At 41.0% G+C, this 12,931-nt stretch overlaps 3 protein-coding genes across 6 annotated transcripts; 2 read left to right on the forward strand and 1 right to left on the reverse strand.

Annotated features, from left to right (window-relative positions):
* The first annotated feature begins 246 nt into the window (after positions 1-246).
* On the forward strand, positions 247-2,586 carry LOC121875949 (pro-resilin-like). Of its 3 annotated transcripts, XM_042380746.1 has the most exons (4): positions 247-363; positions 623-875; positions 948-1,101; positions 1,347-2,586. In XM_042380746.1, the coding sequence occupies exons 1-4, from the start codon at positions 330-332 to the stop codon at positions 2,283-2,285; spliced, it is 1,380 nt and encodes a 459-aa protein (XP_042236680.1). In that variant the 5' UTR covers positions 247-329; the 3' UTR covers positions 2,286-2,586. The 3 variants fall into 3 exon arrangements, with proteins under 3 accessions (XP_042236680.1, XP_042236678.1, XP_042236679.1); XM_042380744.1 differs by having other exon boundaries at positions 623-1,101; positions 1,347-2,585; XM_042380745.1 differs by having other exon boundaries at positions 632-1,101; positions 1,347-2,585.
* Positions 2,587-5,496: 2,910 nt separating this feature from the next.
* Positions 5,497-7,667, forward strand: LOC121875951 (pro-resilin-like). The gene is given in 5 exon segments (XM_042380747.1): positions 5,497-5,613; positions 5,873-6,125; positions 6,198-6,277; positions 6,280-6,350; positions 6,596-7,667. Coding segments are annotated over 5 exon segments (1,326 nt in total). The 5' UTR covers positions 5,497-5,579; the 3' UTR covers positions 7,484-7,667.
* An 876-nt stretch (positions 7,668-8,543) lies between these two features.
* Positions 8,544-12,690, reverse strand: LOC121875953. Of its 2 annotated transcripts, XM_042380759.1 has the most exons (7): positions 12,515-12,690; positions 11,662-11,828; positions 10,340-10,372; positions 9,980-9,982; positions 9,538-9,546; positions 9,038-9,049; positions 8,544-8,763 (listed from the first exon to the last, which is right to left on the reverse strand). In XM_042380759.1, the coding sequence occupies exons 1-7, from the start codon at positions 12,681-12,683 to the stop codon at positions 8,734-8,736; spliced, it is 423 nt and encodes a 140-aa protein (XP_042236693.1). In that variant the 5' UTR covers positions 12,684-12,690; the 3' UTR covers positions 8,544-8,733. The 2 variants fall into 2 exon arrangements, with proteins under 2 accessions (XP_042236693.1, XP_042236694.1); XM_042380760.1 differs by lacking the exons at positions 9,538-9,546; positions 9,980-9,982.
* Between the last annotated feature and the right edge of the window lie 241 nt (positions 12,691-12,931).

Consider the following 12,931-nt stretch of genomic DNA (forward strand, 5'->3'; position numbering starts at 1 on the left):
ACACAGTCAAATTACCACTTCTAGCTCACTGCATTAAGAGCGAGAGCCGTCTTAGTAATCTACAATAATAAATAACAATGTTAAGATCACGACTCCCGCACACGAAAGCGTCAGCCTGTGGACCAGCGAGTAGTAGCGAAGGTTTATCTCTTGCATCTTGAGGCCGTCGTCATGACCTGCCGCTGACCTTCACAACTTCTCCTGTATAAAAGGCGGCAATCCATCACCGATCATCACATCGCCCTCTGCCTCTACTAAGGAGGTACACACTTGATCAACTTACCTGCGCTGCGACGCTGAAGAACACAAGTGTACAACGCCTCCCAGATATGGCTCGTGCGGCTCACAACATTCTGGTACTGGGTAAGAGTCCACCAACCATAACGCAGCGCATCATTAACATACATAATACATATTTGCTGAGGTATTCGTTGATTTTGTAGCAGTTACAATACTACAAAACACTTATGTTATTTCTTTATTCAGTTTCATTCAGTCTTCCCAGAATCATCATTACGGTGTTATTCTGTTGGTAATGTTGGTAACTTGCAGGTGAGAACGACTGGATTAATAACTTACGTCACAGTATCAGGTGATCTTTCCCCGCTGTTCACATCCACAGTCTTCCCAGTCCTCATAGGTGTGACCAGCGCCGCCTACCTCGATGATCTCCAGGCCCCAGCCGCCTCCCAGTTATCATTAACTAACTTCAATGGAGCTTTCGGGGGAGCTCCTCTTGCAAACGACGGATATAATGGTAACGGAGGTGGAGGAGGAGGTTCTCCCGGCCGTGGTACTACGAGAGGAACTTTTGGAGGCAACAATGGGAGAGGAGGTGGACTAGCAGTTAGCGGCAGCAGCATCGGAGGAAGTGTTGTACCCGGAACTAACGGTTTTGGAGGTGCTGGATTTGCAACAAACTTTGAAGACTTATCCTTTTACGATAGTGACCCCATCACTGCACTGGAGTCAGCCATCGGTGGAGGAGGAGTGCCAGGCGAGGACTACCCCATCCTCTCCTCCGTCCCAACCACCAGGTTCTCCTGCGAGGGTCAGCTGCCTGGATATTATGCTGACACTGACGCAGAGGCTGGCTGCCAGGTGAGTCTTATATGGTAATCGCGCTGGGAAAGGGTTTAATAATATCCTGTTTTTGAGGACTTTGGTATTTTAATCGGGCTAACGGCAGGCGATTTATTCAACTGAGTTATAAATTTACCTGTGATAAATGAATTACCTGGTAAGTCAAAGGTATCCAGTTTAAAGTGGAACACATTCGATATAATTAATGTCTTTATATTGAAAAAATAGGTAAACAAATTACATATAATTAATTGTATCCACAGGTGTTCCACATCTGCCAGGATGGAGGCAGGATCGACTCCTTCCTGTGTCCCAACGGCACCATCTTCAACCAGCAGTACTTCGTGTGTGACTGGTGGTACAACTTCGACTGTTCCACCGCTGAACAATTCTACGAACTCAACGCTCTGATTGGTCAAGTTGGCGCCAACAGCGACAGTTTTGGCTCTGCCTCGTCCTCTCAAGGATCCTTCTCCTCCTTCAGTAACGGGAACGTCAATGGTGGATCTCCTTCCTCTGTTTATCAAGTTCCAGAGAGCAGTAATGGTAACACAATCGGCTCCAGAGGCAATGGAAATAATGACTTCAGCAACGGAAGAGGGAACGCACGTAGAGGAGACCGACTTGGTTCAGCAACAGATCGACAGAGCTCCTTTTCCCCATTCACTGATGCTTCTCTTAACGGTGGTGCTCCTTCCTCTCTTTACGGAACTCCAAGTGTCAACAACGGTAACTTTGGAGCCAGCAGCAACAGAAAAGCTGTTCTGAGGAACGGCAAAAGAAAAAATGGAAATGGTAGAAAGAATGGTGGCTTCAGTAACGGGAACGTCAATGGTGGAGCTCCTTCATCAAATTATCAACTACGAGAAAGAGTTAACGGTAATAGAGTTGGCTCCGGAATCAGACAAAATAATATCTTGAACAACGGCCAAGAAAGTTCCTTTGGAGGAGAAAGATTTGGATCAGCTACAGACCAACAGAGCTCTTTCAACCTCCTCAACGGTGTTACTGTTAACGGTGATGCTCCTTCCTCCCTTTATGGACCCCCTAGTGTCAACAACGATAACTTCGGAGCCAGCAGCAACACACAAGCTGTAGTGAACAACGGCAACGGAGGAACAGGAGGCCGTGGCAGGAATGGCGGCCATAATAGCCGTGATGTCCAGCCTCCATCTGGCCTCTACCAAACTCCCGGGAAATAAACTCCGAGGATTATAATTTATTGATCAAATAATTATCACACAATATTGTTAGTTTATAAATTAGTTTAAACAATTAGATAAAATAATGCAGAGTAATTCTTAATAGGTGTGACAGTATGAGGGTATATACAGGTCCACATTTCACTTGTTAACATTAAGGAAACTAAGATAACTTTTCAAACGCCAACTTGTGATAATAGTACTAGTAACATTTATATTACTTGACTATTTTATAATCTAACGTTTTTCTATTCTTATGCTATTCTTATGTAAACCTTTAATGTACACAAACTTGTATTTATTGAAATATATCATCTACAAATTAAAACAACTTTCTCTCCTCTACCCAACACGATCACTTTTAACAGTTTAAAATCTCCTGTGGGTAGAAGTTTTGCCGTGGCCATATTGACGTCACTATTTCTCCTCAACACCCACACTGTGACCCAAACATTAGTGGCTCCGTTAATGTCAGGAGCAGCGCGTCGTCTGTGAGATTAGTTGGTATTTCCACTCGTCCTACAGAAGTCTTTGGGTCCAGTCAGTGCCATAGACATAGAGTCACGACTTTAACTCATGTTTAGACTCGTTTCCAAGTTAAGATGAATCCATACACCAAGACCCAAAATATGAAAAAATTAATAAACTCACAGTAGCTGTAAACAAAATCACTTCCTACTGTTTTGTTTATATCTCAGTACCTTTGTTTACAGATCATTATTCCGATATTTGAGCTCCTTGATATACTGTATATAGTGTCACTAAGTGGATTCTATTTCATGTACAAACCACCGGAGGCCTGAAGCACATATCATAATCAGATCACATTATTGATGATGATAAAGATGTTACAGAATTACCTGAAACATTGACCAGCTGTGATGTTTTTAGAGTTTTTCACCAATGTTGTACTTCTGCAATGGTGTTGTACCAATATATCCTCTACAGGTGTCTGGTGCTATAGCCTATAATTAAAGAATTGGACCTGGACTTGACTTTAACCACCTAGAATTGGACTTGGAATCCTCGGACTCGATTTTGGACTTCGATATGGTGAATTCGACCGCAACACTGAATGTAGCCCAAGAAAGGTCCGGTATTAAAGTATTCGTCAGACACCGAACCATAGCTTACTCCTACACTGTTATTAGTATCGGTATTTCTTTAATTAATGTATTGTTCCGCGTATTAGTAAACAGTTAATCAGTTACGTTTGATGTGTGGAGCTTCGGATCGAGAATGGTCAGTTGTTTAAGGATATTCCATATATAAGCTTTTCATATGATATTTTTGCTGAAATACTTGTAATATAGAAAGACCAGTAGTATTTATATTGAAGTGTATTCGAAATGGTCACGTCACTTATGCCCAAGATCAGGTCACTTATGCCCAAGACCACGTCACTTATGCCCAAGACCACGTCACTTGTGCCCAAGACCACGTCACTTATGCCCAAGACCACGTCACTTATGCCCAAGACCACGTCACTTATGCCCAAGACCACGTCACTATTGCCCAAGACCACGTCACTTATGCCCAAGACCACGTCACTATTGCCCAAGACCACGTCACTTATGCCCAAGACCACGTCACTTATGCCCAAGACCACGTCACTTATGCCCAAAGCCTGCGTCATGCTAAGCCCCAGTGATATGTCAAGCTAGCAGATCACATTTGTTGTGTTTAGTGGAAGTTGTTAAGACCACCAGTTTCGACCTGGCTACACACTCTCTCTCTCTCTCTCTCTCTCTCTCTCTCTCTCTCTCTCTGTTGAGTGTCCCTTGGAGTGTATTTTTGTAAATTGGATAAGAACATTGCTAGACCACTTCCAATATTATTATGTGTATGTTTATAAGTGTGTCTGTATGTGTGGGTAGATTCAAGGTTTATTTGTGTTTAATTTATACGTTTAATGTGAGCAGTATTTATATCGTGTGTTTATAATTTACTTTGCGAATACATTACTTATTTTATTTGTGTTTTTTAGATATCCTGGAATGAACTAAGACTGAGAATAATCGCTAGTTAAGACTAAACCACCATAGGATCTGACACACACACACACACACACACACACACACACACACACACACACACACACACACACACACAAGATCTTCTAGCTACACAAGAGAAGCCACATATACAAGGTGTCTATAAAGTCCCTATAAACTTATAAATTATATAGATTTTTATGAACATCTGGTTTATTCATAAAGATAGAAATGTATGCAGTAATTGTACTAAACTATAATAAATTTTCTCTCGATATATCAGTTATAGATTATCTCTATCATATATGTATAGAAAAATCTTATTAATACTGCACACGAACTTTATAAACTGGTTTTATTAAGTTGAATGGGTAATATGGGTAAACACACATTAATGACCACGTGAAGGAAGTGGTTCTCTCTTGACTCTTATTGTGAAAGAAATGAGTGGTAGTATTATAGAATCTCCCCTCGGTATATATCAGATAAAGATGGAATAAGTTTGTGTTTATGAAAGAGATTAAATATTTCTTGAACTCGTGAATAAACTTATTGATATGTTATCCTAGTCATTTATTCATTTTACTTCATTGCGGCAGATTATTTTCAGGTGATATTTAACATTCCATAAACAGTAGAGAGCAATAGTGAAGCTGAAGGGATGATAATAACAGTCTCAAGGATATTACACTTTATAGCTGCATGAAATATGAAATAAAAACTAGAAAAGCAATTATTTAATCTGGTTGTCTAAAATTAGGTTTTTATCACTAAATATCGGTTACTATTTCATTTCTTTAGTATAATAAGAAATAAAAGAATCAGTCACCATATATAAGGAGTCGTAATGTTGTGTGTTAAATTGAGTTTATGAAGTGTCAGAAACCTGCCCCAAACAATCATTTGGCGTTCAGAATCCTTTAATCTAAAATATTGAAATTAAAATTATATTTAGACAAGATCAAATGTAAACACAGTCAAATTACCACTTCGAGCTCACTGCATTAAGAGCGAGAGCCGTCTTAGTAATCTACAATAATAAATAACAATGTTAAGATCACGACTCCCGCACACGAAAGCGTCAGCCTGTGGACCAGCGAGTAGTAGCGAAGGTTTATCTCTTGCATCTTGAGGCCGTCGTCATGACCTGCCGCTGACCTTCACAACTTCTCCTGTATAAAAGGCGGCAATCCATCACCGATCATCACATCGCCCTCTGCCTCTACTAAGGAGGTACACACTTGATCAACTTACCTGCGCTGCGACGCTGAAGAACACAAGTGTACAACGCCTCCCAGATATGGCTCGTGCGGCTCACAACATTCTGGTACTGGGTAAGAGTCCACCAACCATAACGCAGCGCATCATTAACATACATAATACATATTTGCTGAGGTATTCGTTGATTTTGTAGCAGTTACAATACTACAAAACACTTATGTTATTTCTTTATTCAGTTTCATTCAGTCTTCCCAGAATCATCATTACGGTGTTATTCTGTTGGTAATGTTGGTAACTTGCAGGTGAGAACGACTGGATTAATAACTTACGTCACAGTATCAGGTGATCTTTCCCCGCTGTTCACATCCACAGTCTTCCCAGTCCTCATAGGTGTGACCAGCGCCGCCTACCTCGATGATCTCCAGGCCCCAGCCGCCTCCCAGTTATCATTAACTAACTTCAATGGAGCTTTCGGGGGAGCTCCTCTTGCAAACGACGGATATAATGGTAACGGAGGTGGAGGAGGAGGTTCTCCCGGCCGTGGTACTACGAGAGGAACTTTTGGAGGCAACAATGGGAGAGGAGGTGGACTAGCAGTTAGCGGCAGCAGCATCGGAGGAAGTGTTGTACCCGGAACTAACGGTTTTGGAGGTGCTGGATTTGCAACAAACTTTGAAGACTTATCCTTTTACGATAGTGACCCCATCACTGCACTGGAGTCAGCCATCGGTGGAGGAGGAGTGCCAGGCGAGGACTACCCCATCCTCTCCTCCGTCCCCCTACCAGGTTCTCCTGCGAGGGTCAGCTGCCTGGATATTATGCTGACACTGACGCAGAGGCTGGCTGCCAGGTGAGTCTTATATGGTAATCGCGCTGGGAAAGGGTTTAATAATATCCTGTTTTTGAGGACTTTGGTATTTTAATCGGGCTAACGGCAGGCGATTTATTCAACTGAGTTATAAATTTACCTCTGATAAATGAATTACCTGGTAAGTCAAAGGTATCCAGTTTAAAGTGGAACACATTCGATATAATTAATGTCTTTATATTGAAAAAATAGGTAAACAAATTACATATAATTAATTGTATCCACAGGTGTTCCACATCTGCCAGGATGGAGGCAGGATCGACTCCTTCCTGTGTCCCAACGGCACCATCTTCAACCAGCAGTACTTCGTGTGTGACTGGTGGTACAACTTCGACTGTTCCACCGCTGAACAATTCTACGAACTCAACGCTCTGATTGGTCAAGTTGGCGCCAACAGCGACAGTTTTGGCTCTGCCTCGTCCTCTCAAGGATCCTTCTCCTCCTTCAGTAACGGAAACGTCAATGGTGGATCTCCTTCCTCTGTTTATCAAGTTCCAGAGAGCAGTAATGGTAACACAATCGGCTCCAGAGGCAATGGAAATAATGACTTCAGCAACGGAAGAGGGAACACACGTAGAGGAGACCGACTTGGTTCAGCAACAGATCGACAGAGCTCCTTTTCCCCATTCACTGATGCTTCTCTTAACGGTGGTGCTCCTTCCTCTCTTTACGGAACTCCAAGTGTCAACAACGGTAACTTTGGAGCCAGCAGCAACAGAAAAGCTGTTCTGAGGAACGGCAAAAGAAAAAATGGAAATGGTAGAAAGAATGGCGGCTTCAGTAACGGGAACGTCAATGGTGGAGCTCCTTCATCAAATTATCAACTACGAGAAAGAGTTAACGGTAATGGAGTTGGCTCCGGAATCAGACAAAATAATATCTTCAACAACGGCCAAGAAAGTTCCTTTGGAGGAGAAAGATTTGGATCAGCTACAGACCAACAGAGCTCTTTCAACCTCCTCAACGGTGTTCCTGTTAACGGTGATGCTCCTTCCTCCCTTTATGGACCCCCTAGTGTCAACAACGGTAACTTGGAAGCCAGCAGCAACAGACAAGCTGTAGTGAAACAACGGCAACGGAGGAACAGGAGGTCGTGGCAGGAATGGCGGCCATAATGGCCGTGATGTCCAGCCTCCATCTGGCCTCTACCAAACTCCCGGGAAATAAACTCCGAGGATTATAATTTATTGATCAAATAATTATCACACAATATTGTTAGTGTAGTAACTAAATTAAATTGTCAGTCTTAGTTATTCAAACTGAATCTATTTATAGAAATAAACTTAGATGATATAAAAACAGTATATCTTAACCCACGTGATACAGTGAGGATACAACAGGATTATGGCCGTGATACATACCTTGAGAAGACCACGTAAGGCCCCTTTCACACTATGCTGCTTCTCGCCGCATCTGATAGTTCTTATGTACAATCGGAAACCATAATCTCTAGCCCACCTGGGTCGGTGCTGGAGGTTAGTACATCATCCTTTCTGGACGGAGGCCTACTCTAACTATCACGAGAACTGTGTGTTCGTTTGTGTGTTGCCTCGTTATAGTTAGAGTGGGCCTCCGTCCAGAAAGGACGCTGTACTAACCTCCAGCACCGACCCAGGTGGGTTAGAGATTATGGTTTCCGACTGTACCTCTTCACACTATGCGGTTGTGCGAATTCACCGGTACAACGCCGGATTGCATGTGCGGCATCCCACTGGACTTGTCAGGGACCACGCCCGTACGCTGCAAACTGTAGACAAGATTCCAAAGTTGGGTCGCTGTACGCTGCAGCCGGACGAATGTGCGGCAGAAAACTGTAGTCTCTCCAGTGCGGCGAAGAACCGAAGAGTGTGAAAGAGGCCTAAGAAGTGATGTTGTCTCTATCATGTAAATCCTATGGAAAGTTGCACCTACACACCTCGAGCTCTAGATCTGATTCATTTAAAGGTCACAGTCGTTGATCCGGTAAACCACAGTAATACCTCCATATAACGGATTTCTTTTGCCTTATAATCCTTTAGTTGGGGGCTTCATGTTTATCAGACTCTCGATAAAACGCAATTTCCTCTCCATTTATTCGGTTAAATAGAGGTTTAACTGAGGCTTTCCCACTTGTATCTCGGTCTACAGTATAGTCTGTTGGCTGTAGCACTCATATGTGAAATAAAACACCACAACTTCCTCAATAGTTAAGTGATATATATTTATTATTTTATTTTCAACACATTATATATGGTTCGTAGTACAAACACTGAACACCGTTAACCTGACACATGGGCGATGTTAACAATGAACCCAACCAAGGTGGCGGTAGGATATAATTTGAACCTTCTTTTCGATGGTGTGGCTCTATGTAGTCGTTATGTTCTTAGCGTTGCATTAATAAGGGACCGCAGTTCTGTTTAAGAGAAAATAATACTATTAATACCAAATAGTAAAACATCAAGAGAACAAAGATAAATGTTGATCTGAAACTGTATTACAACGTTTCAACATCAACTGCTAAAAGTCACTCGGGGTATTTAAGTAGTAAAATATAACAAATACTACTCAGAAAATATTATTCTTTAGGTTAGGTTATGTTAGGTTGACAAAACACAAGAGACGTTTGCATAAGAAGTAAAAGAAGTATAAATGATCTAACTGCTCAGAGACGTAAAGAAAGTACTCACCTTAGGGTTTAACTTCATTGAATGCGAAGATCGGTTGAGTACGAAGGTTGAGTGCGGTGGTTGAGTGCGAAGATTAGTTGCGAACGAAGATTGAGTGCGAAGAAACAAAACATTAGGTTAGTTAAAAATATATTATAACGTGTATGTTGTACCTAAATCATATAAATAATCAGGTACAGTTGTGAACATAAATAACTCGGCGGGGAAGGGGTGTAAGCTGAGTCTGCCTCATAATTATACTAGAAAAAATGCAAAATGTCATGTGGAAAGAAATTCGCAGTTTTAATCACCATTTTTATGTAAAGTTGTCAAGTCTCCATCCACCCTTACCCTCCCATAAACGACCTCCCTCCCAACCTGCCTGCCGAATTCTTTTGTCCACAACTGAAATTGCAGCCCTGTCACCTACCTAATTTTTCGCTAAGATATGAAACTGAACATTGACACTAATAAACTACAGCTAATTGTCAGGGGAATACTGTATGTAGTAGTATATTTACCTCTCCCATCTGTCAGCAAGGAAAGAACAGAAAACATTGATGTTAGCGACCAACGACGTCGAATTTTATGAAATGAACACAGCGACTTTAAAAACGTTTATGTATTTTTTATATATTAATCAGCAGAAGTAAACAAATCATGGACCACATGAACAATAGGCACCCCAGTTTATTTCACCTGATAATCAAATAGCCTAACGGTAACGGTACCTTATGAGAGTTAGGTTAGCTTACATTACTTTTGATTAGATTAGGTTAGTTTAGCATTAGGATATTTACTCACCAGACGAAAGAAACTAATATACCTAACGTTCACGTGATCCCATACTATAATATTTGTCATTTAATCTTATTGAAATAAACTATACAACCACACATACATTATCAATTATACATTTTGCCAACTCCTAAAATTTACACACCGAAGCAAAATTGGACTTACCGTCTACATGCAGCCGCAGGAGAAAATGACAATATATTTATTTTAATTTCAGTACCGGAACAACTACTAAATGTTAATATCACAAACAGGTGGAACTCTATCAATAATATATATCATATTTAACATTATATCATCTCATACCAGCTAATACTATTAATTCATTCAAATAACCAATTATTTATGAATCCAAAGTTAATGTGAGAATCTTGAACATTATATTAAAATCACAGGAGGTGGGTGGTGAGGGCAGGAGATGGGTGGTGGTGCATTAGGTGGATGGTGGTACAATACAGTAGGTGGGTGGTGGTGCAGGAGTGAGTGGTGAGGGTAGTGAGGGTAAGGTTGTTTTCCATTACTTACATTGCAGCCAAGGACGACATTGCTCCTGCTTCTCTGTAATAATAAATAACATTAGTAGTTCTCCAGGACTAACACTGTCTCGTTAACTAACATGCTCCTCTCTCTCTCTCTCTCTCTCTCTCTCTCTCTCTCTCTCTCTCTCTCTCAACTAAAAATGTTTATAAGCAGATCGTTGATATTTATATACAAACTTCACATTATGATCATTGGGGGATCGGTGGTAGAAGTGGTACCGTTCTTCCCTCGCAAGCGAGATGTCCCGGGTTCGATTCCCGGGCCGGTGGAAGTTGTTTGGACTTACTTCCTAACCCCCATTAGTCCCTGTTCACCTAGCAGTAAAGTAGGTACCTGGTGTAAGTCGAAAGTTGCGAATTCGTATTCAGGGACAAGTTGTTGGAGCTTCCAATAACTTGAGGACATAAACCACTGACTCTTCAGGCTTCTAAGCCCTTATCTCATGAGACATAAAGGCAAGCGTGAACTTAGCATGCTTCCCTGTTGGGCGCTGTAAAGGCTTCTGCGCTTCACCTTACACAATGATGTAGGGGAGTGCCCCAAAAAAAAAATTATGTTAAAGTGTTGGTGGTGTGTGAAAAGATAAAGACATGATGGATTAAAAGTTGTTATTATAAACTAAAATGTTAAGATAATTCGACTTGTTTTGTGAATTATATTGTAAAAATAGATTAAAATTAGATTTGCATTTATATAAAACTTATGACAGGAGGACTACAGAGGCAGTATTTGCAGTTGCCTAGCTTATACTATAGTAGGGCAAGGGGTGACTTAATAGAGGTCTATAAACATCTCAGAGGACACTATTCAGTCGAGAGTTCATATCTGGAGCTGGAGGAAGCCCGCCCCACAAGGTCAATAAAAATGTGAGGCCAAACTTTTTCAGAGTGAGGGCTGTGAACTCTTGGAACAACCTGCCAGAGAGCGAAGAGGGTAAAGTAAAATAGCCCAGAGCGCAAGTGAGTGTGCTATCACTGTACCAAGGATGTTTGAAACTTCAAAAAGATCATAAACTAAAAGATAATAACCGTAGAAAGACATTTTAAGAGGTTAGTTTGGGTCACTGTTGTGGCTGTTATCTCTCAATTATAAGTCACAATATACGTAATATAGCTTGGCATCGGTAACGTTCGTGTTTACTGTAACATTATTAGTCCATCGTCAGTAACGCTGGTATTTACTGTAATGCAGTGGTCCTTCATTTCTTACTTTAGTGGTAACTTAAGGCAAACTTACACATGACAGGCATATAACCGCACCACATGCAAACAAAGTAAGAAAAATCATCTAACTTTATGGTCATTTACTTTGTTGTAGAATCTGGCGACGTCAGCGGGGAGGAGGACGGGAGAACTCTGGGGAGGCAGTCTTTGGGTGTGGGAGACCAAGGCGGGGCGGGACAGTAGCTGGAGCAACGTCACCATCACTGGGTCCACCACCAATCCATCATCCGCCTCCTCATTAGTCAGAGACTCTGAAAATAGAACAGAGCATCTATAAACTTTTCTGTAAACCTCCAACGATGAAATGAGGAAAATAGGGGGAATTTGATGTATTTATCAATAAGGAAAGACTCGTAGATACACAAGTACAAGTAAACTCATGCAGTACTGCAACAATGTAGAGTCTTAACTTACATTCTCTCGGTGGATGAGTAACATTGTCCGTCAGTGACAGTCATGTATAGTATAAAGCTGCTGACATAACCAGCTTAGTTGAATTTAACTTGAATTTAGTTAATTTTAGTCTAACAATGTTATTGAGTGAGTAGAGTATGGAGCTGCTGAACCAGCTTAAAAAAATATTGTACTTTTGTGATGACCATCTCATTAGAATTTGTTTAAAATAAAGCGTTCAGGTCAGTGTCGTAAAGAATAAGATTACAGTATATATATATATATATATATATATATATATATATATATATATATATATATATATATATATATATATATATATATATATATATATATATATATATATATATATATATATATATATATATATATATATATATATATATATATATATATATATATATATATATATATATATATATACAATGATATCATCACTCAAGAAGGTCTCTTCCAATCTCGTCCGTGAAGTTAATCTTATCTGAGAGTACCGGTAATTAAAACTTTCTGATAAGAGACTCACGTTGAGAAGGGAGATGGTAGGGAGTGCGCTGTGGTGGCCAACTGGAGAGCAACTGATGGAGGGCAGCTGGTAAGTGGTGGGTGGCGGGGGCAGCGGGGGCGTGGCAGAGTAAGACACTCAGAAGCAGCAAGCGGAGAATGGCTGCCGGGGTTGCACGAGTGACCAACATGTTGTTGTTACGAGAGTGAGTTGACTGCGCCTCTGCCACAGTCTTATAAACACATGCCCCTCCCCCTCCCATCTAGATTCTGCCCCCCACGAGTTTTGTCACACCCCCACACGCCTCACCTCTTCTTCATCTCTAATTTTGAAGCCATTGTTAAAGCTTATTTTGTTAGTAGTTTGAGTACATTAGTCATAAAGGTTCTTACGTCGTCTAACGACTGGAAAGATGCAATATACCAACACTAATGGCTG

Source organism: Homarus americanus, unplaced genomic scaffold (genome assembly GCF_018991925.1).
Source record: "Homarus americanus isolate GMGI-L3 unplaced genomic scaffold, GMGI_Hamer_2.0 scaffold3384, whole genome shotgun sequence".
Taxonomy (NCBI): Eukaryota; Metazoa; Arthropoda; class Malacostraca; order Decapoda; family Nephropidae; genus Homarus; species Homarus americanus.

Coding starts and splice junctions, on each gene's coding strand:
- LOC121875949 (XM_042380744.1), top strand. CDS start 330: ATGGCTCGTGCGGCTCACAACATTCTGGTACTGG. Junction 364..622: donor TCACAACATTCTGGTACTGG/GTAAGAGTCCAC, acceptor TCACATCCACAG/TCTTCCCAGTCCTCATAGGT. Junction 1,102..1,346: donor ACGCAGAGGCTGGCTGCCAG/GTGAGTCTTATA, acceptor TTGTATCCACAG/GTGTTCCACATCTGCCAGGA.
- LOC121875953 (XM_042380759.1), bottom strand. CDS start 12,683: ATGTTGGTCACTCGTGCAACCCCGGCAGCCATTCTCCGCTTGCTGCTT. Junction 11,829..12,514: donor CTACCATCTCCCTTCTCAAC/GTGAGTCTCTTA, acceptor TTCTATTTTCAG/AGTCTCTGACTAATGAGGAG. Junction 10,373..11,661: donor TCGCCAGATTCTACAACAAA/GTAAATGACCAT, acceptor TTATTATTACAG/AGAAGCAGGAGCAATGTCGT.